Source organism: Sorghum bicolor, chromosome 1 (genome assembly GCF_000003195.3).
Source record: "Sorghum bicolor cultivar BTx623 chromosome 1, Sorghum_bicolor_NCBIv3, whole genome shotgun sequence".
NCBI classification, from domain to species: domain Eukaryota; kingdom Viridiplantae; phylum Streptophyta; class Magnoliopsida; order Poales; family Poaceae; genus Sorghum; species Sorghum bicolor.
Genome location: NC_012870.2, coordinates 77,249,006 through 77,274,316, shown reverse-complemented (window position 1 = coordinate 77,274,316; position 25,311 = coordinate 77,249,006). Strand labels below are relative to the sequence as shown.

The 25,311-nt window shown below is 39.0% G+C and overlaps 1 protein-coding gene, 1 long non-coding RNA gene and 1 other non-coding gene across 3 annotated transcripts; 2 read left to right on the top strand and 1 right to left on the bottom strand.

Annotated features, from left to right (window-relative positions):
- On the top strand, positions 445–22,001 carry LOC8080557 (protein SHOOT GRAVITROPISM 6). The gene is made up of 51 exons (XM_021466032.1): positions 445–647; positions 727–817; positions 928–982; positions 1,073–1,204; positions 2,394–2,465; positions 3,552–3,642; positions 3,722–3,817; positions 3,939–4,017; positions 4,097–4,160; positions 4,443–4,546; positions 4,625–4,730; positions 5,320–5,406; positions 5,736–5,813; positions 5,906–5,973; positions 6,054–6,153; positions 6,349–6,501; positions 6,593–6,682; positions 6,803–6,868; positions 6,993–7,091; positions 7,180–7,254; positions 8,121–8,180; positions 8,480–8,569; positions 9,115–9,236; positions 10,182–10,311; positions 10,387–10,466; positions 10,809–10,944; positions 11,214–11,295; positions 13,763–13,908; positions 14,121–14,201; positions 14,305–14,405; positions 14,892–15,130; positions 15,210–15,319; positions 15,538–15,666; positions 15,749–15,823; positions 15,898–16,031; positions 16,519–16,591; positions 16,707–16,838; positions 17,462–17,634; positions 17,738–17,860; positions 17,952–18,012; positions 18,090–18,185; positions 18,268–18,368; positions 18,582–18,687; positions 18,939–19,052; positions 19,128–19,202; positions 20,148–20,246; positions 20,625–20,696; positions 20,785–20,870; positions 20,956–21,049; positions 21,346–21,453; positions 21,532–22,001. Exons 1-51 carry the CDS (start codon positions 608–610, stop codon positions 21,769–21,771), a joined length of 5,214 nt encoding a protein of 1,737 aa, XP_021321707.1. The 5' UTR covers positions 445–607; the 3' UTR covers positions 21,772–22,001.
- On the bottom strand, positions 22,429–22,499 carry TRNAG-GCC. Its single transcript has one exon. It is a non-coding gene; the product is annotated as a tRNA-Gly (tRNA).
- On the top strand, positions 23,723–24,704 carry LOC110435140. The gene is made up of 2 exons (XR_002452823.1): positions 23,723–24,068; positions 24,174–24,704. It is a non-coding gene; the product is annotated as an uncharacterized LOC110435140 (long non-coding RNA).

The following is a 25,311-nucleotide window of genomic DNA, read 5'->3' as shown; positions in this document are numbered from 1 at the left end:
GCCTTGTTTAGTTTCCAAAATTTTTCAAGATTCCCCGTCACATCGAATCTTGCGGCACATGCATGAAGCATTAAATATAGACGAAAATAAAAACTAATTACGCAGTTTACCTGTAAATCGCGAGACGAATCTTTTAATCCTAGTTAGTCTATGATTGAATAATATTTGCCACAAACAAACGAAAGTGCTACAGTAGCGAAATCCAAAAAATTTCCCAAACTAAACAAGGCCTAAGAAACCGAGTAGTAATCCATAAATTGGATATAGCCGGACGGATAACCGAGGTGAGCCAGCTTATCAAAGCCCAGCCCAGAAGGCGAGCAGAAGACCCGAACGAACCCGACGGTTTGTTTAACCAGACATTCCTTTCTCCACGCGTCCTTCCTTTTCTCCTCGTCATCATCTTCCTGCTGCGCGGACCCGCCAGCACAGCGCCGCCGCCCCCATGACCCCACCACCTCCTCACATCGTGTCACGCCTTCTCGGTCTCGGCCTCGGCCTCGCGCCGTTCTGAGCTGTCCGTCGGATCCCCCCGCCTCCCTCTCTCTCTCTCTCTCTCTCTCTCTCTCTCTGCTGTCGCCGCGGATCTCCTGCGGCGGCCGTCACGATGGCCTCCTCGTCCGCCGCGGCGTCGGCCGCCGCCCTAGGTGACGTCTCATCGCCTCTCACTCCCCTCCGCTCGCTCCCCAGTCTCTTTTCCTCACTGGTTCCCTCTCTTCGCTCCAGAGGCCGTGCAGGTGCTCGTCGCCTCGCTCGCCGACGACTCCCCGGTCGCCCGTGACGCCGCGCTCGATGCGCTCTGCGACATCGCGCCACTGTAAGGGACCATTCTTCCATGCGCTCGCTCCCTTCCATCATCCTTCCTGTTGAGTATATTTCACTTCCGTGTGAAGCGGCTCCGTGAAATTCGTTGCTTGTTGGGTGCAGGAACCCGATGCTCGTCCTCGACTGCTGCGCCACCGTCTCCCGGGGCGGACGTCGGGTGCGTTCATGAGCCTCTGAGATGAAAAATGCTTGTTCGTTTTTTTTGGATTGTCTGTGCTTGAATTATTTTTTGGTTTGTGGAATGCAGCGGTTTGGCAACATGGCTGGGGTTTTTCTCGTCATGGCTTCTGCAGTCAGGGCTCTCGATCACTCTGATGCTGACCGCGAGTTCCTTGGGAAAATTGCGAAGATTGCAACTGCTGAGATTGTTACCTCCAAGGTATCTGATACTGTCAATATCTCTCCAGTCTCCACTCTCCTTGTGTTTTTGAGCTCAATGCTGGATGATGATCTTTGAGCTGGAAACTAAGGGATGTATGCAGGCCCAGACTAATGCTTTCATTCTGGTACCAATTTGCACAACTACGCACAACATTATGAGAATTTCTAAGCTTATCACATCCAGTTACTAGCATATAAATGTAATTTCAATCACGAATCCCCCTTATATATAACAATTTTACAACTCGAAATCATGAGCATACAAATGTACATTGAAATACAAATGTAATGGTACCACTTTTGTGTCACTAAACCCATATATGGTTAGCCTAATTGTTAGAAGTACATGCTCACCTTATATTTTTGAAGGGAAGGAATATCATCCACATAGATATGGAAGAAAAAGAAAGGCAAGCTAGATTTATGATAACCTGCTATGATTTTTCTGTATATTAACATTAGGCTGATGAATTAGAAAACGAAACTTATAGTAGCTGCTATAACAATATGATACAAATATAAGAACGGACTGATGTGAAGTTAAAACATTTCCCTATCTTCTCATAAGCAAGGAGATTTGTGCATTATAGTTTGCTTGGCTGTTAGATACTTCAACTCTGTCGAGGACATATAATTTGAAATGTCAAACTCTACAACTATCCGAATTAGGTTGAACCTTCAAGATTTAATCATAGCATGCAGTGCAGTACTTTATCTAATACTTTATTTAGTTTCTCTCTGTATCATGCTCAAAGTGCAAATTTAACCAATAATCCCAGAAATAACCAGATTGAGTAGTTTTCTGAACTTATTAGCCAAATAGCCTAAAGTTAAAACTAGGCTAAAGAGACCTTTAATAGTAGTAATTACTATTTTTTTTTCAATCAAGGTGATTCCTGAATCGTAAGGAGTTACTTTTAAAGTGCTGGTTATCACATGTTGGTTTTAGAATAGTTAATTTGTAAAATGGATTTCAGGTTTGCAATACGATATTGAGAGGCATACAAAAATTGCTCTTATAATGGTTATGAGCATTAGAGAATGCTGCGTACTGATAGTGTGGGCTATCCTAGGCGAACATTAATGTCAATGATGCATTATTTTGTCTTTGTTTATACTTATGTTATTTTCTTGTTTCATCTGCCTATCTTTGTTTCAACTCTAAATTGTTGTTCTTTGGCGAACAGGAATTCAATGTTGATTGGCAAAGAGCAGCTGCTTGTCTTCTGGTTGCTATAGGTTCACATGATCCAGACTTGGTATGCCTTTTCTCAACGTTATCCCTTTTGTTCGTGGAGATGGCTATTAGATAATTTAATGATTTAATACCATTTAATATGATGCATGTTTACTTAAGATCACATGTCACAGTGGTAATATGCTCAATACCAACTAAAGAGGTTTTGTTACTAAGTAGTGGAAAAGTTGTTGCTGACAGATGTGGATTATAAAATGGTCAAATTGCATTACTTGTTGGAAAAAAGATCAAGTAGTCCATATCTATTGATGATGACATAGAGCCTTGGGAAGTGCAAGGTACTTTAGGAGTGTCGTATCATCACATGGTTAGATTGATTTCTAGAGGAGCTGCAAGTATTTTAACAGATGCCATCTTGACTGGATAAGAAGCAATGTAAAAGGAAACTGAAGGTGTTTGTTGTATATTTTTTGTTATGAAGAGCATACCATTTGTAGTTTTGATCCAGCACATACACAATTTGCACTTTTCAACATCAATGCATAATCTAGCAGGAACCATCCTTTTGATTTTTATGGAAGATGTTTCATTGAGGGGTTCTGTAATAGATGCAGCCTGATTTTGGTTGTGTAGTTTGCATTATACAACAATCGAACATTTTTGTATAACATGAATTCAACAAGAAGCTCTAGTTCCAAGATTTTCTAGTTGCCTATGGACTAATCTATAACTTAAAAGACTTTCTAGTAGCCACAATCCATGTTGCTTCAGGATCATCTTCTGATAATTCTCTGGTTAAAGTTAGGGTTTTAAATGTATACTTCAAAGCTCTTTTGAAGTCTGCACTAAGTTCTATAAAGCGAGATGTCTTTCTGCTAAGTAAGAAGAGTCGATTCCTGTCTTGGATGAACACCACAAATTGATTACGTTCTCAATAGAAATGTGCAAGTGTTCCTCATGCATTGATCATATATTCCCTGTTTCATGGAAAATAGAACTCCGGTACACCTTTAACTGACTTTGAGGAATTGCCAGCTTGATCTGTTTCTCCATTGTTCGGTTGTTCTTGTGTGGTAGTTACTCTTTATTAGTAGAGTAGTAGTTCAGCATTTCACTGATTTCAATCTGTCACCCTACCGGTTTTTAGATGATGGAGGAAATATTTCTTCACTTCTCTGGACCAACTTCTGCTCTGCCAGCCATGTTACAGATACTTGCAGATTTTGCGTCTGCTGAAGGTTAATCACATTTATAATTTCATTTCCATCTGATTGAATTGGACTACTGAATTTGCAACATGTGTTTGTTTCTTTGAAGCTTTGCAGTTCACCCCACGGTTAAAGGACGTGCTTTTGCGTGTTTTACCTATCCTAGGAAGTGTACGAGATGGCCAACGGCCTGTTTTTGCGAATGGTATTGCTATGGAATTTCCCGAAATCATCAGTGATTCCTCTGGTGTTTCTGAAAACTTCAAAACATTTAGAAAACATTCTTTTTCATCAATTATTACAATTTTTTCTCTTCCATTTTGCAGCATTCAAGTGTTGGTGCCAGGCTGCATGGCAGTACCTAGGAGATGCCCCCTCCGAGCTTCCTTTTGATAACGATGTTATGTAAGCTTTCAGTTTGTCAAAACTTGTTTTTGGAGGTAATGGAAGTTGGCATGGCATTTATCTAATATTTTAATGACAGGTCCTTCATGAATTCAGTATTTGAATTACTTATAAAAGTATGGACAGGTTCACGTGATCTAAAGGTGGGTCTTAGTTTTGGCTTTGACTTGTTTTTTTCACACACCTTAGAACAATATAATGTCTCAACTGATAGGAGTGTTAGAAGTAGAGAAGTGGAGAAAATATATATACCGTACACTTCAGGCTGTTCTAAAATTGCTATAGTTTGTTGGAACGTTGAATGTTAGTGGTTTAGTGCACTGTTCTTGTAGAATATTCATTTCTTTCATATGATAACATTATGCTGCTTGATAATATCAACTGCTAGATACTGCTGATTGTATGCTTAGTATTTTTATTACCAGGTGAGGTCATCCTCTGTGGAGGCTTTGGGTGAAATGGTTGGCCTGGTCACTAGGTCACAGTTGAAATCAGCACTGCCAAGGATTATACCAACAATGCTGGATCTGTATGTGATCTATTTTGTATATTTATTGAATATGTTTTATAGTTTCCCCTCAGATATTAATTTCTTCTTCTCATCTAGATGTAAGAAAGATCAAGAAGTTGCTTTTGTTGCGTCCCACAGTCTTCACAACCTTCTTAATGCATCGTTGTTGTCTCAAAGTGGCCCCCCTTTACTTGATTTTGAGGTAAATGAAGAACATGCTTAAGATTTAAGACATGTTTCTTCACATTTTGAATATATACTATTTTACCTTTTCGCTTTTTCACTTATTGAAACTATGAGAAGCTAAAGCTGTGTGGCACTGCTGTTGTAGAGGCATGCTACAGAACTTCACTGGCACTGTTCATATGATACACATGGTTAAAAGTCTAAACATTCAGTTTAAAAATTCACTGGCACTGTTCATATGATACACGTGGTTAAAAGTTTGAACATTCAGTTTAAACATGATATGTTCACATTAGCTGGGTCACAATGAGCAGAGGTTGCATATTTTCATTGCTAGAAACTAGTTCTATTTTTGGTTTTAGATTTCGGATTATGAACATTGACCATGGGATCAGATCACACACTAGCGATCTCCCCACCCCTCAACAAATGTTGCCTTTATTAAATGTTTATGCCCTGTCCTGTCACTACCATATGTTTCTAACTCTTGCATCGTATTCCTTCATGAAATATCAAGCATGAAGAATTGAAGATACTATATAAAGTTCTAAATATATGTCAAGCATGATCTTTGATCACTCAGTCTGTTGTTTCTTGTTTTGCAGGAGCTTACTGTTACCTTAGTTACGCTTCTTCCATTAGTATCTGCCAATAACAACAAAGATGAGCATTATGTTTCAAAGGGACTGAAGGTGGCTGTCTCATTCGTGGCGTTTCTCGTTTCATTGTTATATCAACTAACTAGATACTTTTTATTGGTTCAACCCAATAATGCCACATTTTGATGTGACAAATAGAAATGGCAATTCAAGGGCTCAAAAAATCAAAAAATTGTAACACCCTTTTAGTGGAAATGATGAAGAGACTGTTTCTCCAGTATTTCTGTGAGACCTTATTAGTTATTACTGTCTATTTTTAAGCAATGTTTCTGTACAATTTTTCTGTAAACTTCCATTGCATTGTAATATATGTATACTGCTGTTTATAAAGATACTCATGTCTTAGATTTATCTGCTTGTAGACATACAATGAGCTCCAGCATTGCTTTTTGGTAATTGGTTTAGCATATCCCGAGGATCTTTGCATGTTCCTTTTGAGTGTAAGTCATTTTTGCACACGTCATGAAAATTCCAAGTTTGCACAAGATAGTTTATGTAGGTTTGTAATTAGTGACTGTCTATTGCTATACAGAAATGCAAATCAAAAGATGAAGCATCTATTGTTGGAGCGCTTAGCACAATAAAACACCTATTGCCCAGGTTCTCTATTTCTCTCTGTCTCGTTCTGTGTCTGCTTGTAAAACTGTTTGTTACCACTTCTATGATCTATTTTTTTATAGATTGTTGGAATCATGGCACACTAAACAAGCACCACTGGTTGAAATCATGAAATCACTTTTAGAGCAACAGAGCTTGGGCATTCGCATGGCGCTAGCTGAGGTAATGCATTCCACCTAAACTTTTGGTGGAGATAGTCATTTTAACTTGCATGAATCAGAGTTGCGTCACACAATTCTTATTACGGCCAAATTCTTTCTTAATGCTTGATACATGCAATAGTATAGATAATACTGATTTCTGGTCTTTATGCATCCAATTTTTCCTTTTTTTATATTAGTTATAAATTGTGTGCAGCTAATTGTTGTTATGGCTTCACACTGCTATTTAAGTGGACATCCTGCTGAGTTGGCAGTTGAGTTCCTGGTGCGGCATAGTGCTATAACTGATGAAGATCTAAATGACCTCGGCACTCTTAGAAACGAGTACTTCCAGGACAAAAGATTTGAGGTTGTACTTAATTTCTGATTATGTGTGATTTACTTCTTAAGGGCGACTGCTTTAGTATGATGTTTATTCTAATTATACTTCCATTTATCAGATGAAAGTAAGTCTTGCTGGCTTATCAGAACTAAGATCTGTGTGTGAAAAGGGCCTTCTTTTACTAGCAATCACCGTTCCTGAAATGGAGGTAAAAGCTCTTTGCATTATGCTCATTGAATCAGAACATCAGTTTGTGTACAAATAATTTCTGTAAGTCACTTTCATCATAGCTAAATACGCAATCCACTTTAATTTTCCTATTTTTCAGCTTGTTCTGTGGCCATTCATCTTGAAGTTGATAATCCCAAGGAAGTATACTGGTGCAGTAGCTACGGTGAGCATTTTGGTACATGGTACTCTTGCAAATACTCTGCAGGGCATCATGTTTCCAGTGAATAAATACTACATATCTATCACTTCATGTTCTGTGGATATCATTAACATGGAGGTATCTGCAGGTCTGCAAATGCATAACTGAATTGTGTAGGCATAAATTGTCACATACAAACCCACTATATACTGAATTTAATGCCTCCAACGAAACACCCAATCCCGAGGTAGCTTACTTGATCTCAGATGTCTTTTATCTACTAAATCTTTTCATTAGTTGGCTAGTTATTTCTCATGATAACACGGATCATGCAGGATTTGTTTGCTCGTTTGGTTGTGCTTCTGCATAATCCACTTGCTAGGGGTCAACTGGCCACCCAGATCCTAACGGTTTGTCTTCTTACTGATTTAAAATAAATGTTTTAAATAAGATTTCAATGGGCAGTCTTGACAACTGTTTTGGGCTGTTAGGCATGGATCCAGAGGTTCCGATTGCTATGGTAGGATAGCATTTGTTTCCATCTCTATCTCTAAGACTGCTTGAGATCCAAGCCATGATGTACTCTATATATTGAGCCTCGTAGATCTCAAGCAGTCATAGAGATAGAGATGAAAACTAATCCTATCTTACCATAGCAATCAGATAGCCTTCCAGATCCATGAATTACTCTAACATGAGCATGACCTTTTTTTGTCCTTATTATATGTGACTTTGTATTGTACGTCATCAATTCTGCATATATCTATCTATCTAGACGTGTGAACATGTTATCTCTTATCTGTATCATTGCTGAGTTCTGTCTTCAGGTGGGAATTATCAATGATTTTGGTTATGTTGGATTTCTTATGTGTGGAAGACGAGGCATTATTTTATTAGGAAAAAGGTTATATTGTGAAAGCGCTAGAATAGCCTCCGAGCCCTAAGTGATAGGTTTGCCTGCTGTTATTTGTCCTTTTGATGGGAGTCTAATACTGTTTGCTTACTCTTACATCTCCACTATCGGATACTTGGGCATTGTTGCATGCTTGCTTGTCAATGTTGTCATTGCAACTGCACTGTTGCTACAACTGATTGTATTTGTAACCTTCTCTTATCCTCAATTTAAGTAATTCCAGTAATTGCTGATTAAAGGCTAATTAAATCAATCTTGTCTTGTTTATACTCTTTGGGTTCATGAAGATTGCTGATTAAAAGAAACAACTTTAAGATGTTTATATTTGCCATTGATATTCACTTTACCTTTATGCCTGTGTAGGTTCTGTGCTACTTGGGTCCACTTTTCCCCAGAAACCTTTCTTTATTTTGGCAAGATGAGGTATAGAACTAAACATATCCAGTATTGTTTGAATATGAATAGTACATGTTTTCAAGTTTTGTTTCTTTTGCTTTTTAATTATTAATCCTCAAAATAAAGTTGATCTAGTGCAACATGCAAATCCTATCCGTGTCTGGTAATTCATTTGATACTTGCCCTGTGCTTGAGTTGTTTGTATAATGCACCCTATTACATGATTCTTGTGACAATTTACCTGAAAAATAAAGAGTTCATTTGTGGTCATCAACTCATCATACTGTTAAAGTACCTTACAAAATGCATCTTTCGGCAAGTATTAGGTCCCTAAGATGAAAGCTTACGTCAGTGATCCTGAAGACCTAAAGCAAGATAGCACATACCAGGAAAAATGGGACGACATGATAATAAGCGTAAGTATCTTATCCCTGTTGGTTTTTTTTTTGTTTTTTTGTTTTTTTTTTGAAATGGGTTAAGCTGTTCAGTATTGTATTCATGTTGTAACAAGAGAGCCTACAACTATCATATTAGCAGTTACAACCATGATACTTTGTATTGATATATGCTCTAGTCAAATTGTGTTAAGAAGCTGAGCGAAATAAAAATACAAGGAAAAAAATGATGGCTTACTGTGTTCATTTTTTCTCTGGGTTATTGTGTAGTATTTGTTATTCAAGGAGCCTGTGGGTGGTGCATGTTTAGAAGAATGTATTTCCTTATTGCTGCATCCAGTCTCTTATGCGAATAGGGGCTGCAGCCCAGGCCTGTGATGGTTCCTTGTACACTGTAGGCCTTTTGTTTGTGTTTGATACTTCAATTTGCTAGTTCCTTATCAGGCTTTAAAGTATGAAGAATCTCTATAAGTATATATTAAGAACATTTTTCTCTGTATTTTCTTGGATCAAGTATTCAGATGATGTGCTGTTTCGCTGAGAACTAATCTTGTGTCGTCTTTCAGTTTTTGGCAGAATCTTTGGATGTTGTGAATGATACTGAGTGGGTCATTTCTTTGGGTGATGCATTTGCACGACAGTATGATCTGTATTCTATATCTGATGGACATGCTGCTTTGCTGCACAGGTAATTAAATTTGTGCTGTTCTTGGGCATTTTGTCCATACTGCATGACACACTGATATGTCAGGAAGGTTGCTGAACCTGTATCTGATATGGAGGGATACGACGATATGTAATGGCATATCCTTGGTTTTTTGAGAAATTTCGTATCCCCGTATCAGCGACTTTTATTGCGTATCATGAAACATAGGTTACTAGATGGAAACTATGCTTTTGGTTTCATTGCATACAAAATATTTTCTGAACATGTGCTGCATGCCATTCATTTTGTTGCGACATCAGTTCTTTCTGTTTCTCTTGAGCAACAGCTAAGTTATTACTCTTTAAATAATCCTATAAGAAGTTTGTGCCCTTATATATTTGGAGCTCAGTAGCTTGATTAAGAGGTCTTCTTTATTCTATCAGTTTCTTTTGGACAAAGGTTCAACCCTGCTTATATATATAAACAATAAACTGTTTTTGAGATGCTGGTGTTACCTGCTTACACAAGCGCACCAACATGGCTAGAGAAAGCTAAGATACCAACAACCAAACAAACTAGGAAAGGCTGGTCTTCTGTCAGATATTTGGGAGTATTTCTATATCAGAGTGACAGAGTGAGCAAAGTGAGCAAGGATACTATAAGTTGGCATTGTCATTTCACATTAGACTCTGTACATTTGTCCATCAATTGTTGTGCTAGATCTGTCAAAATCTGCCATGACAAGTGGATCATGCTGCAAAAACATGTTTAATGCTTCACATGACACAAGTTCAATGATTTGTCTGATCGCCAGTTATAGATTTTACCCTTTGCTGTAGTTATTTTTGTTAAATGCTGCAGAGCAAAGACAATAAGCGATAGGTTTATGCTACCCTTCCTTGATGATATTAGTGACTTGTTATGGATTATGGAAGCTACATGAAAATGACTCCACATACTGGCTTTGTTTTACCTTTTTGTTTGCAGATGCTTAGGAATGCTTCTTCAGAAGGTTGATGATAGGATTTATGTCAGCGAGAAGATTGATTGGATGTGTAGACACTCAAGTATGTCCATTCCTATTAATCGCCTGGGACTTGCTCAAGGCATCGGGCTGGTAAGGTTGCCATCATTGAAGCCTTTTATTTGGTCTTATTTTGAACCCCTTTCAGCACTAAAGTCTCCGTTGCAGGTTGCTGCTTCTCATTTGGATACAGTGTTAGAGAAACTGAAGAACATACTAGATAATGCAGGGCAAAACGCTCTCCAAAGGTACTTACATGATCTTTTGGCAGGAGACATCTGTTGCTCATCTCGGTGCCAGTCCTGTCTAGCAGCAATATAACCTAAACCAAAACTAGGCTGTGTTGCTTCACATACACTCCTGTGGCCAACTTTGTGCTGAAATGGAATCCTGTACTTTGTTCTTAACTTAATGTACCAATTTGTTTCCCTTCTTTTCAGTTACCTAGGCTTGGTTTGGCACATTTTGTAATACTTCATTCCATATCCCATCTTGTATCAAGAAACTACCATTTAGCTGGTGTAATTCATTTATGTAGGTCATATCCTGTTGTTTCAGTATTAATGAATTTATGACATCCAATTCTGCAGGTTTCTCTCATTTTTCTCATTCGGTCCAAAAGTGGAAGATGTTGATGACACATATGCAGCATTGGCGTTGATGTATGGTTATGCCGCAAGATATGCTCCATCAACTGTTATTGAAGCCAGAATTAATGCACTTGTGGTATGATATCCAATTCAAACCAATCTGTCACCATTATTTCAATTTTAACCCAAAATGCCATCCCCTAATCTGGCCTTCTCATCTGCCACATCTATTACATTGCAGGCAGTTTATTTATTTTACATTGTATTTATGTTGACCACATTTTACACTGTTGTATTTTTGAACACTTGAATTAAGTCACCTCAGTGTCTTCGTATCTGGTCAATGGAATCTTCAGAAATGGTTACTACATTTTAGCTTGATGAATATGATTCTCTTGAATTCAGGGGACTAATATGCTTGGAAGGTTTCTTCATGTTCAGCATCCTACTGCAAAGCAAGCTGTGATTACTGCAATCGATCTTTTAGGTGATTCCCTTCATAATATGCACAAATCATATCTTAGTTTCACTATATGCTTCTTGGCCATGGATTTACTTTTGAGAGTATAGACACATACCTTTGCTGTTCTTGTTTTTTCATGAGCAATCTTTTACTATTCAGTTATTACAGTGGGCTTGGTAGTCTTCATTCTGTATTTTTTTTTCTCGAACACACAAGGGAACTGTGCATCATTATATTAAGAAGAAATAACGAGAAAGGAACCATACAAACAAGACACACCCATTCACACCATTGTGTCTTCATTCTGTATTTTAGTTATCTATACTTATCTTTTTTATGCACGTCTATTGATAGTTGGTATGGTATCTATTCTTTCAAAACTGTTTGACTGTTCATCTCAATTTTTTGAGAAATACATCATCTATTCTTTGATATTTGACATCGGTTAGTTCAAAATTGAACTAATAATCAACATGAAATATTGAAGAATGGAGGGAATATTGGTTAGAAAGAAGCCTTGTCAAATATCCCTGGGATTTCATTGAGATATTAATAATTCCCACGTACTCCTGCATGATTTTTGTTTTGTTTCACTACATGAATACATCATGCAAGAATATTATGGAAAGAAGTGTAAGCCTGTGGTGTTCTGCTGGTGCTTCAGGGCTCCAAGAGTTGCTCCTGAGGTCACTTGCCTTGGCCATTATACCTCTTATTTAACTGAGAGGCTGCTGGTGACTGTTTTAAGTTTTGTGTGGTGCGCTTTTGTGTGTGTTTTTGGTCTTGAAAAGGCACTTCACCTTTTTCTTTTGTATTCTCTCTTCTTAATGAAATGACACACAGTTCTCCTGTGTAGTTTGAGAAAAAAAGATTAAGCAAAACATTTGATTCTGGTGATTTATGATTGAGTTGAGAATTAACTTAAAGCTTATCAAGACAAACTAGTACTAAGAGAGTATTGGACCCTTCCTTGACACAAATCTCCTGTGCATTCTAGAAAAAAGAAGAACGAGTATAGATGTTTCCATTGTAAATGGTTTGGTACATTATTTGATCATTTGCTGTTCTCTATCACTTATATCACTCACACGGCATTTAATTGACAGTTTGTATTTGATAGATTTGTATGGAATATGATTTTTTATACCTTTGATTGATAGTTAATATACAGAGAACAATGTTTGTGCATTAATTTATTATCTCTCTTTTTTTTCCCTCGGAAGATTGCATATCCTCCAATTCCTGTTGTTGAACTTTGTACACTTCCAAATTTATACGTCAGTTGCTTTCATAATATATTTTTGTCACATGAGAATATTAGGGGAGGTCCCTGGCAAATCTGCCTCTATGGGCACATGTGCACATTGCATATATTGGTATATCCACCCCATTAAGCACTGATATTTCTGCTGCACCATTTGGAATTAAATAGGTACGTGGAGCAGCAAACATAGGAATGCATCCTCTATAACATGAGTATTGAGGTGTCATGGGCATAAAGAGAGGCGCCGTAGGGCGCAAGTGTCCTAGTTGGGCCTTAAGCCCATTAGTGTTAATTAGTGTCTCTCTTAGTTATTTGTCTATAGGAATAGTACCATATTGTCTAGGCACAAGAGGTGTTAGTCCTATGTACCTTTTATATTCATTGTGCCCCATGGGCTGAATATAAAAGGTACATAGGACTAACACCTCTTGTGCCTAGACAATTGCTTTCCATTGTGCCCCATGGGCTGAATATAAAAGGTACATAGGACTAACACCTCTTGTGCCTAGACAATATGGTACTATTCCTATAGACAAATAACTAAGAGAGACACTAATTAACACTAATGGGCTTAAGGCCCAACTAGGACACTTGCGCCCTACGGCGCCTCTCTTTATGCCCATGACATGAGGTCCACGTAGACGCAAAAGATCCATACTTATATTGCATATTAGTAATATTAATTTTCACACACCTTTTAGTTCAGTACTCCTTTGGGTTCAGGGTCTTATGCATATTTAGCAATTTTATCATGTTGAGATGAGGTCATGAAGTTCCAATGAGCAAATGCTTAATTTTTTTTATGAGAACATACAAAATGCACTTACCGTTTCACATGTAGAGTGCTAGGCGATATATATCTATATATGGGTTCATAAAACCAAGCTGGTCCTGACCCTCAAGGGTGTGGGACCCTGATACAATTTCACAACAGTATAACACGTAGGAGTTTTGAGTTGATTTTGCTCTAGATACCCCCCCCCCCCCCCCCATGTGACTATTGTCTTCTTATTTAGATGTAGGCAGTACTTGCTCTTTTATGCTATCTTTATTTAATTCTGAATATCATGGAGCCATATATCATAACCAAGTTATTATGTGTGATCTTGGTTTAATCAGAGTGGCATTGATTTTCATATAGCAACAGCAAAGTTTATGCATTTACAATTTTTACTTCACAGTTATGTACTTTCTGCACTATCATATGTGATCAGTTTTGGTGTTTAGGTCGAGCTGTTATTAGTGCTGCTGAAATGGGGATCTCATTCCCACTGAAACGAAGAGACCAGTTACTGGAGTACGTTTTAACTCTAATGGGTAGGGATCAAAGTAATGATCTCAATGATTTCAACACTGAGCTTTTGCACACGCAGGTATATGCTCAAGTTTTGACCCTTGTTTTTGTTTCCAGATGTAGAATAAACTTTTTGTTTAGTTGAAGCTTCACTTTTAAATTAGCTTACATCTACAGTATTTCTTTATATTTATTTCACTTCTGCTCACTATATAATGGTGTAGCTACTTATTCAATTCAAGTTTTATAACATTTTTTTTACTCTTTTCTAAATCATTCTTACATATGCAGAGTCTTGCTTTAAGTGCCTGTACTACTTTGGTCTCGCTAGAACCAAGATTGCCAATGGAAACAAGAAACCGTGTCATGAAGGTCTGCATGGCTACGTTGCAACACCACAAAACTTTGCTAATAGTTTGTCTACTACTTTAAGAATCTTTATATTGTTTTTACTTGGTTGATGTTCCACTTTCAGGCAACATTAGGTTTTTTTGCATTGCCAACAGAGCCCTCAAGCATTGTTGAGAGTCTCATAACAAACCTCATTATTCTGTTAGGTGCCATCCTGCTTACAAGGTAATGTTGTGAATTTGTAGTTCAATTGTATTATTTCTAATTTAGTGTTGAAATAACATGAGGTGAACAAGATAAATACAAGGAAGTGATCCTAAGTACACATAATAGGCAACATATTAGTTCCTGGTATCTTGGGCAGCTTGATCGTCTTTGTTTTAGCCTAGTGCTCCTTCCACCCTGTAATTTAATGTATTTTCAGCTGTCCTAAGTCAAATCATTGTAAGTTTGATCAAGTTTGTAGAAAAGAGTATTAAAATCTACCACATCAAAGAGGTAAATTATGAAAATACATATGATTGTGTTAATGAAGCTCATTTGATATTGTAAACATTATTGTTCTTTTCTACATATTTGGTTAAACTTAGAATGGTTTGACTTAGGACAACCAAAAATCCATTATATTTTAGGAGGGAGAGAGAGTACATTCTAGTACCTCTCATTTGTATTCTGCAATGCTCATCGCCTACCTTATATTCCCTTTGTCAGTGGTGAAGATGGTCGAAGTCGAGCAGAGCAGTTGCTGCATATTCTTAGGCAGCTTGATCCATATGTATCGTCATCTTTGGAACACCAAAGAAGAAGAGGATGCGTTGCTGTACAGGAGGTGCTAATAAAGTTTCGCAATCTTTGTTCTGGTGGATTTGGTGCATTGGGCTCCTATCCAGCTTTCATAATGAATAAGCAAATCGATCAAGGAGGGACTAGGAGCTTGTCAAGTTTGCCATGTATGTTTAATGATTTTCTTAAACTGCTTAGTAAGTGTAGGTATCATCCCTGTATAAGATGGCTATTGTTTTATCACAGCTGCATTTGTGTTGCCTAGTCGAGATTCATTAAGCTTGGGAGAGAGGACAATGGCATACCTTCCTCGTTGTGCTGATACAGACACAGAAGTTATGAAAGTTGCAATTCAGGTTTGTGCAAAAAGGACTGCTTTGCATTATTTTGTTTGTCACAGCATGTTTCTGCCCTTTTACCTAATGTGCAATTTTCTATTTCCACATATGCTGTATGATTCTGCTATAAAATAGCTATGGTTTGCAGAAGAGAAGAATTGTTTAATGTTTTCATCTTATGTTGTAACTGATTTCACCAAATTATTTTGATCATATGCTCTCTTTTTTCCTTCTAGATCATTGCACTTTTCTTCAACATTTCATTGTCACTTCCAAAGCAGAAGGCATATTCTAATGATATTGATCTGGAATCCTCATATAGTGCTTTGTCCTCCCTTGAGGAGTTAGTCTCTATTGTCAGAAGAGTGAGTATGATGTCTTAGTTTACTATCTGTTCGATCCACTTAGTCGAGCAACTTATCGAGGTTATGTTTGTATTGTCCTCAGGAGGCATCTGTTGATCAAACTGAACTATTTCAGAGGGTTGTCTCCTCATTGTGTATTCTATTGTCAAAGGATGAGGTAACCAATTCAATTAAACTTAAATGGAAGTTGTACAATGGTATGGTCGTATTAACATCTGTATACTTGGATAGCTGGTCATCTTGCTACACTCTTGTACGTTGGCAACATGTGACAAGGTAAAGCAGTCAGCAGATGCTTCCATTCAAGCTATTATCATGTTTATTATCAGAAGAGGCAAGGAGCTACGTGAAGCTGATGTCTCGAGGTTAGTTTATAAAGGATGAAATTAGTGCATTAAGATTTTAAAAATTATTATGCTACATGACACTAGAAACACATATGTGTGTGAAAAATAAGATCTCTATCTGGGAAATTCTAGTTACCCCTATGTCTAAGTTGAGGATGTAGAGGGAGGCACAGACCACCATCGCTTTAGGGTGCCATGGCCTCACATTTACCAGAGTGGGGCTGCAGGAGACAATTTCTAGAGGGCCCTTACAAATCTCAAAGATATACCGATTACCATCCAAAAGAATGACACCAAAGAGGAAAATTATGTTCATTTTAAAAAAGTGCATGGCACTGTGTCATTTACCAGCGTAGACATACTGTTTTTGTGATGTGAATGTGTGATATAAGTTACAACCTTTTTTCAGGTAGGTGTCAACCTAAGTTTCAGCATAGTGCATAATGTATCCTTTTCTTCATTGCAAGAATCTATTAACTTTATGATCCTATTGTTGATGCTGTAGGACAACTCAATCTTTGCTCTCATCTGCTGTTTCTCTTACCGACAAGCACTCACGCCAAGAGGTTCTGAATGCTGTATCCATTGTTAGTTTTATCTATCATGTGTTTGGTTAAATTTTCCAATACCAAATTATCAATATTGCGGACTATGATTATGCCTTCAAGCAGCTTTCACCTTAATTTAAGACAGATATCATCCCTAGCAGAAAACACCAATCACATTGTGGTCTTTGATGAGGTTCTATCTGTGGCTGGAAGAGATATCTGTACAAAAGACATACCAAGGATTCGTGGAGGTTGGGCCATACAGGATGTTTTTTATGTAAGTGCTGGGCGGAAGCTGAACACCTGTATTATGCAAGAATTGCATTAGGAACTGATTCAGTTACGTATCAATACTATAGTTATGCTTTGCTATATTGTCTTTATTGCATTCAGTTATGCATTATATGGTGTTCATGTATATTTATTGAGCTGTGCAACAGGATATATATTCATGGAAGTAGTTGTATAATCCTGTCTGAGATGCATTCATGCACACTGTATCCTTTATTACTTGAATTATTGAGCATTTTATATTAAGTAAAAAGATTGAGAACATATTATTCAAAATTTTAGAACTCTCATGTACCAAGAATGAAAATTTTCTTTCTTATGTTTAAACGACCATAGTTTACAGTTATGCAATTGTAATTGTTCCTTTTTCGAAAAAGAAATTTTAACTCTTCCTGCAATTATTTGTAAGACCAGGATCAGCATGGTTTTCTTCATGATTTACTACACTGTCTATACTTACACCTGTATGGCAATGCATGTTGAATTACATTTCCCTTCCTCTTAAATATTTTAGAATTATTGTCACCTGAAGACTTAGCAGAATTTGGCTTTATAAACCCAGGAGATACACTTCTTACTGCTTGTTTGATTGTTCGGCCTCCATTTCAGTCATTTTCCCAGCACAAGGAGCTTGCACTTCTATTCCTGGAATACACTTTATCTATACTTCACAAAGAACCTGTCATAATAAACAGTTCTGAGAAGGGGGAGAGTACCTCTGAGTCATCAGCTGATGACTGTATTCTACAGGCAACTATGTTTGCTCTCAATGCATTTATGAGGTATATATTGGTCACCATTTGATGGCTCACTGTTGATGTTGACAATGGTAGACACCTTTTCTTCTGCTGATTTTACATACTTAAAAACATTCGAACTTTACAGAGGCGGTGGGAAGATCGGGAAACAAGCAGTTGAGCAAAGTTACCCTTCAGTTCTTTCGGGCCTTATACTGAAGCTTGGAAGTCTTCATGGTCTTGCTGAATTGGGCCGAAATGAACTTCTACGGTGATAATTAGACTTATAGCTTTTGTAACTCAACATATCAAGGCTGTTTGTTAACTGAAGGACTGTATTTTTTGGGGGGGATATTATGCAGATCATTGTTAATTGCATTTCAGTCATTTTGCGAATGTGTTGGCGATGTAGAAATGGGAAAGGTGCTTTTCTTAACTTGTATTTCTTGCCAAATATGTGAAGTGATTCTGACTATGTAAAAGGTATCTACCATCAATAGATATTAGCTCGAGATGGGGAACAAACTGAGAAGGAGAAATGGATCGATGTTGTTCAGGAAATCGCATGCAGTTCCTCAGTAAAACGACCAAAAGATGTATGTTCTTGATTCTAGAGTATCCTTATATAATTTTGGTGAAATTGTCGATGCAAAATAATTATATATGATGTTACCATAGGTTCTGCCAACTTGTGTTATCTTGTGTAAAGCTCTCAACAGAAATCAGAGGGCTGAAAGGGAGGCTGCTGCTGCTGCACTATCAGAATTTATCCACCACATGTAATTGAATAACTCCCTACCTTTAATTTATGCTTCTTTCTCTAACCTAATCGTATCTGGAGATGCTCTCTGCGCCTCTGGTATGCTTAGATTCTAGTTTCATAATCAGAATCAGTGCTCAGTTTTGCATGGGATGCAAAGCAAGCATGGCTCACTTCTATTCCCTACACCACTAATAAACTTACTAATAACCTTCGCTGCTTACTTGTGCAGTGAAAAAGAACCTACATTGCTTGAACAAATGGTTGAGGAATTGTGTCAACATGTTTCTGATGATTCACCAACTGTTAGGAGTCTCTGTTTGCGTGGACTTGTGCAGGTCATCATTCTAAGCACAGCATGAATACCTGTTCTTTTCATTACATCTGGTTTTGTTATTTCAGTAATATAGGTTTGATTATATTGTTTGACTAACATAGAGTTGAAGGTAATGTTATTTTGTCTACCTATCAGATCCTGCTTTTCCCCCTGATGAATCGTATGGCTTTATGGATTGAACACTGACCCAATCTAATCGCTGAGTGAAATCATGAGATCCATATGTGCTTAATCATCCTTGATCTCTTTCAGATTCCTGAGAGACACATGCTTAAATACATCCAGCAAGTGTTAGGAGTAATATTAGCGCTACTTGAAGACCCCAATGAGTCTGTTCAATTGACTGCTGTCCAATGCTTGTTAACTGTGAGTTCTTATTTAATGTAATTCCATTTTTTATCAGTATTAACAGAATAATTGAAAATCACACACCGGTTTCAGGTTCTTAATTTGTCAGAACAAGATGCTGTTGGTCCCATCTTAATAAATCTCTTAGTAAGGCTGCGGAATCTTCAGGTAACTATCTGGAACAAGCTTTTTGGTTTTGCTGTTCTAATTAGGGATGAAAACGGATCGGATATGGACGGATATCATCGATATCATATTTGTTTTCATATTTCTGGTCGAATTCGGATAATGTCAATCATGTCGGATAAGATACGATTGGATATCGACATCATAAATATATGATTTAAGTATTCGGATACGGATACGGTATCGGGTGTTGAATATTTGGACTCGGATACGGACAGATCTGAACCCCTCTAAACAAATTTGGTCTCGAATACGGTCGGAAAATTTCCATACCGTTTTCATCCCTAGTTCTAATGCCATGATGCAGGCCAATATGCATGCTATCAACTCACAGATCCATCAACACTCATACAGAATAATCCATGCACTTCCTCCAATTCTGTACGTGTGTTGATGGATCTGTGAGATGGTGTGGAATTACAATCCATATTAATATGGAAGAACCATAAGGTTTGCACATAATAGCAATGAGCCATGTAGCAAATTGCGCTTCTGTTGTATTAGTTGCCAATATCATCGAGACCAAAGCACTCCTTATATTTTTTGTCTGTTTTCCTGTAGTAGCCTATAATGGAGTCCTTCATAAATTTTTGGGTTGATCTCTGTTCAAAGAACACTCAATTTTTTATATTCCGTGATTTTTAAGACACTAGTATTTCTTAAATAAGGTTTTGGTAATGCAAGATGATTGTTGTAGTTCTCTATGGTCCATGGAAATTTATCATCTTACATGTTGCATGACGAAATCACATTCCACTGATGTTTCTTTTGGACCCTTCTTTGTTCTTTCTAGATTATTTTTTTAAAAAAAATTGATCATGTGTTTTAGTTTTTAGGGAAAAGCACTCAGGTGGTATATTTATGCAATTTTATGCTTTGAAATTGACAGCTTATGACTTAACCTATTCTGCAATTGTTGTTCCACAGGTCTCAATGAATACGAAAATGAGGTCCAATGCATTTGCAGCTTATGGTGCTTTAAGTGCATATGGTGTTGGTTTGCAGCGCACTGCTTTTATTGAGCAGGTGAGCGGAGACAGGGCAGGTGCTGCCAGGGCTGCAGCACCGGCCCTATAGAGCATAAAATGTTCAATGATATGTTATTTTTTGTAGATCAATGCAACTATATTTATATATGGAATCAAATGTTTTAATCATGTATAAAGCCAGTGTACTTAGCACCCCTCTTGGTTAAGTTCTGGCTCCGCCCCTGCTGGTACATGAAGTGTCAAGGCAGTTACAATATGTCATAATGTTCTGCCATCCATACTTGTGATTTTCTTTAATTTATTAACTTTTGGAAACTACAAGGTAGAATTTACAATTTGATGTGCGATTATGTGCCCTCTACTGTTGTTTTTTTTTATGCCACTCCAGGTATTAACTTTATTACCCCCAACACAGATACATGCCACCCTTCCCCGTTTGATCCTTCATCTTCATGATGATGACCTAAGTGTTCGTCTAGCCTGTCGGGTATATACACTATGGTCTACAACATTCCCCTTACCACACTTTTGTTTGAACTTGCATATGTTACTCTTTGTTGGTTTGTCAAAAACAGAACACATTCCAGCTCCTTGCACCATTGATGGAAGTAGAGGGCTTGTCTTTGCTCCTCAGCAAGCAGTATTTTGCTTCTGATCGCCGGTTTGTTTTGAGCTTTCCTACCTTCTTGTTCTGTAATTTGATGTTTTATTTAAAAGTGACATTTCCAGTATGTTTTTGCCGTCAGTTCCGATTATGAGGACTTCATTAGGGACTTAACAAGACAACTTTGTCAGTTGTCTCATGGCAGAGTTGACAGCTACCTAGAATCTGCTATCCAGGTAAAGTTTTCTTATTAGTCGTACATACATTTGGAAGTTGGGAACCGAGCCTAGATCAGCTGGTGTGAGGTGTTGGTGTACACTTCCATTATTGAGGTGTGAGTCTTCTTCGACTCAAATTTGGGTGCCTATATCTTCTTACTTGGAAAACGGCCTACTCTTAGGTTGCTCAAGTTTTGAGTTGTACAATGAGACTACTAAAGCAAACCCAAAAATCTACTCTTAGTTTGCTCAACTTAATTTTAAGTTACAATTGAGACTGCTAATTTAAGCCGACTCTTGTTTTTGCGTTTTAGGCATTTGATGCACCTTGGCCAGTCATAAGAGCAAACGCGGTTTGTTTGGTGAGTTGCATGCTATCCTTTTTGGATGATCAGCGATTCATCGCTCCTTATTTCTCCCAGGTATTAATACTAGACTAGACTCTGGTGGTTTATTTAGTCGTAGTTCTCAATGAATTGATTAACATTCTTCTGTGTCAGGTGTTTGCTACGTTAGTTGGTAGAATGAGCCAATCGCCAGACGCAATCGTTCGAGCGGCAGCATCATCTGCACTGGGCATTCTGATTAAGAGATCTAACATGCTGAAGTCATTGGTTTCACGATATGACCGAGCAGATTTGTCACGCAATTCCCAGAGTGGCGATTCTAATAGCAAGACACCATCTGAATTTCAAGAACAGACAGAAGGAAGTCCAAATGATGCGCAAGTAGAGCAATAATAAAGCTGACTGAAGCCGATCAATCATGTAAATTTACTTGTATATGTACAGTGTTCTAGCTGTGCAGGCTTGTGTATATGTTGTACTCCCCTTGCAAATAGGAATAGTACAGCAAATTTATTATGTCATGTCAATAGATCTTCAGTACACCTGTAAAGCTCACGTTTCGACGATTATTTATTGAATTTTCTTTAACATAACCATGTAACATGTCGAATATATGCCTTCAATCAATACGGTGGGATATTCACCTGTCATCCAAAAAAATTAAACCTCTTTGCGAATTTGCGAACAAGCTGCCTGCCTTCATTCCTACTCGCCTCTGAGCCAAGCGACGTTGTTGCCTCTAGGGCATTGAGAGCCGCGTAGCACGCTGATGAGTCCATAGTTTTAGCCTTCCACGAGCAGCGGCTATTCAATAGTTCAGGAGTTACACCGAGTTTTCCTTTCTGGAAGGTGGAAGCATCTGACCGGTAACCGGTTGTATTTAGGGCAACATGTTGTATTCTAGTGAACCACTTCCGCATTGGCAGCATATGCCGAGTTTGGGTCATAACTATGCCCAAGAAGAAGAAAAAAACATGACACAAGTATACAAAAAGAGCGTGCATTGTTTGCTCTAATGTTGTTTCAATAAAAAAGTTGAAACAAAAACGTTGCACCAGCCGGGAATCGAACCCGGGTCTGTACCGTGGCAGGGTACTATTCTACCACTAGACCACTGGTGCTTTTTACGAGCTTGGTTTGGCAGAGGCTTATTCATATTCAAATCGTTACGGATATTAGTGTATCAGTGGAATCATGTTATCGTATTTGACCTTTCCATCTCTCCTGTATGTATGATAGTACTTCTTGTATTTTCTTTTAAGGATCAGGAGGGACAAACCTCAGTCGATCTGATGGATAATTTTACTCATACTAGTAGCCTGATACATGTCATGCATGTGACGTATACAAACATACAGTACAGTGGCAGTATATTTTGTAAATAGGCAAGCGAACTGTGTTTAGTTTCCATCTGATGATCTGATCTCACTCTACAAAATCACTACATGCATGCTGCAGAACTACTGTGCTCCGGTCGGGTTTAATTACCAACCCAACCTCAGCGCCTTAATGGAGAGCGAGGCACATGTCGAAAACTGAACTGCACAAGTTGCCGAAGCTCATCATTTCTCTTTAGTTTGTCGAGCAAATGCTTGGTACATAAAGCAGGCGAGGACACTGACGGCTCAATCCATCCATCCAACAGTCTCCCTCACGAATAATTCCAAACCAAACCAATAAATCCATATAGCTCAAGAGCCTCATCAGACTAGCTCATACCACTCCCTCCACCATGCAACGCATCATCTCTCAGCGAGATCTGATTTGGATTTTGAGCATACATTTGTCACTCTGGCAAACAAAAGAGCCGATCGTCGAGCACTGCAGAGCCTGATGATGATGACAGCCATGACAACACGAGAACTAGCCGGCCAGCCAAAGCCGCCGCTACTGCTCGCCTGTGCTCCTCCCTAACAAACGTGCACGCATCACCGAAAAGGCAGGCAGGCAGCCAGGCAGGCCAGGACACCCAGGCGATCGAGCGAGGAACACTCGCGCATGCACTCACTCGCGCTGCCGGACCCCGGGACCCGGAGAGGGCACCTCGCGTCGGATATCCCCAAGATGCCGCCACGGCCGGCCTCATATGTCATGCTCATGCATGTGGACGCCCCGGGGTAAAGTGCACCACGCGCGCAGGCAGCAAAACTAAAGACCGAACGAACGAGAAAGCCACGCCAAAGTTGCAGTTGAGTTGGTGGCATCAGCATCACCCCGAGAAAGCGCTAATGCTCGCCGCATATCCGCCGGAAGATACCCCTTCCCACGTTGCGCAGGCACCGGCAGAGATTATTGCGCGCCCGCACCTTCGTTTCTCCAGGAATTGCAAAGCTGCTTCACTGAGATCAGGGGCGCCAAAGCAGCAGGCGAAAAGCTCCGTCCTTTGAGCTGTGCCTCTTGGGAGTTGGGACCAGATCGTGGGTCACGCGAAGGCGATGGGGTTCGGTGCAAAATCCGGGGCGACGGATTTTATTTTAGGTGGCATTGGCAAAGGGTGGCTTTAATTTGGCTTTGGGAAGGAAATTAAAGCCCCCTCGAATCCTCAAAGAGGCAGCAATGGTTCCACATAAAAGCGCCCAATGGGAGCTCCCTCTTCTCCCCCCTCTTAAGCCCACGTACGTATGCCCAGGGCGGCAGGGGGCCGGCAGCCGGCACGGCAGACTAGCTAGTTGCTCCATGACACCATACATGTAAGCACGGACGCACGCACGCAATGATCTACTATCTATCTACCAGCTTATTATTATGTCGTCATCATATGCATGGTCTGGTCATCGTCTTATTCTGGAGCGCAGCGCGTGTCTTGGTCTTGGCAATGGGAAGCTGCGCGCACCTCGACGGGACGGCGCGGCGCCTAGCTGTAGGGCGGCGTGGGCTCATCGTCGCCATGGAGCTGCCTGCTGCTGCTCACCTTGTTGATGAGGAGTGATGGATGGCCATGGCTTCGATCGCCGTCGAGGACGACAGCGGCGGCGAGTTTTATTTACCTCTCTACTAAGGTAGGGCAACTTGTATCCTTTGGCAATTGTTCTCATCTATCTGGGGGCCGGGCCGGGTGTCTCTTGATGACGGTACGGTCGGTGATGGTAGGACAGGGAGAGGGTGAGTAACCTTGTGTTCTTGTTCTTGGAAGGTTATGATGGAAGTGCGTGGTATGTATGATGCTATAATTGACCTTTGGTGTTTGTATACATGTTTATCGCGTGTTCTAATAGTTATAGTCGATGGTCTTGGAGTTGTGCTACTGCTCTCCTTTGTTACACTGTGTTGTCGTGTTGAGCACAGATGTCATGAATGAATAATATGAATGAATTTGATATATAGTATATGTGGTGTGCAAATGTTGATTTCCTTCATGTAATACGTGCATCTATCGCCATGTGAAGTTGAAAAGATAAATATGCGTTGGAGGGCATATGCTCCCATCCCCAATCAGGGGCGTCCCGGAGCCCGTGCGGGCTGTGCGACCGAACTGGGCTCCTAAAATTCATGGACCCCAAATTTTACTAAATGTTCTAAGTATATATAATAATTTTAGGTTTATTTTAATTAGTAAATTAGTCACATAGATCCAATAAATGTGGTATGCTATTCCCTTCGAGAGAAAGCACATTGAGTCCATAATTGTGAGCTAGAAAAGTCTATGGCCGGTAATTCTTCTTCACATAAGTTTGTAACCATTCGTGAGTTTGTGGCTTCGTCCCTTAGACTTGTTCCTTGCCCTTGGTGTTGTTCGTCGCTCAAGAGTCGAGACCTAGTAGCAATCCTAGACGGCCGGACCCAGATTAAGACGCCAGAGAGAGATCATTGCCTGATATAATTAAATTCCATGCATAATCCATATTTTTATTTAGTTAATCTTTTGTACATTGACTTTGTAATATATTATTATCTTTTTTAGATTTTAACAATAGATGCTATGCCTCCATTTAT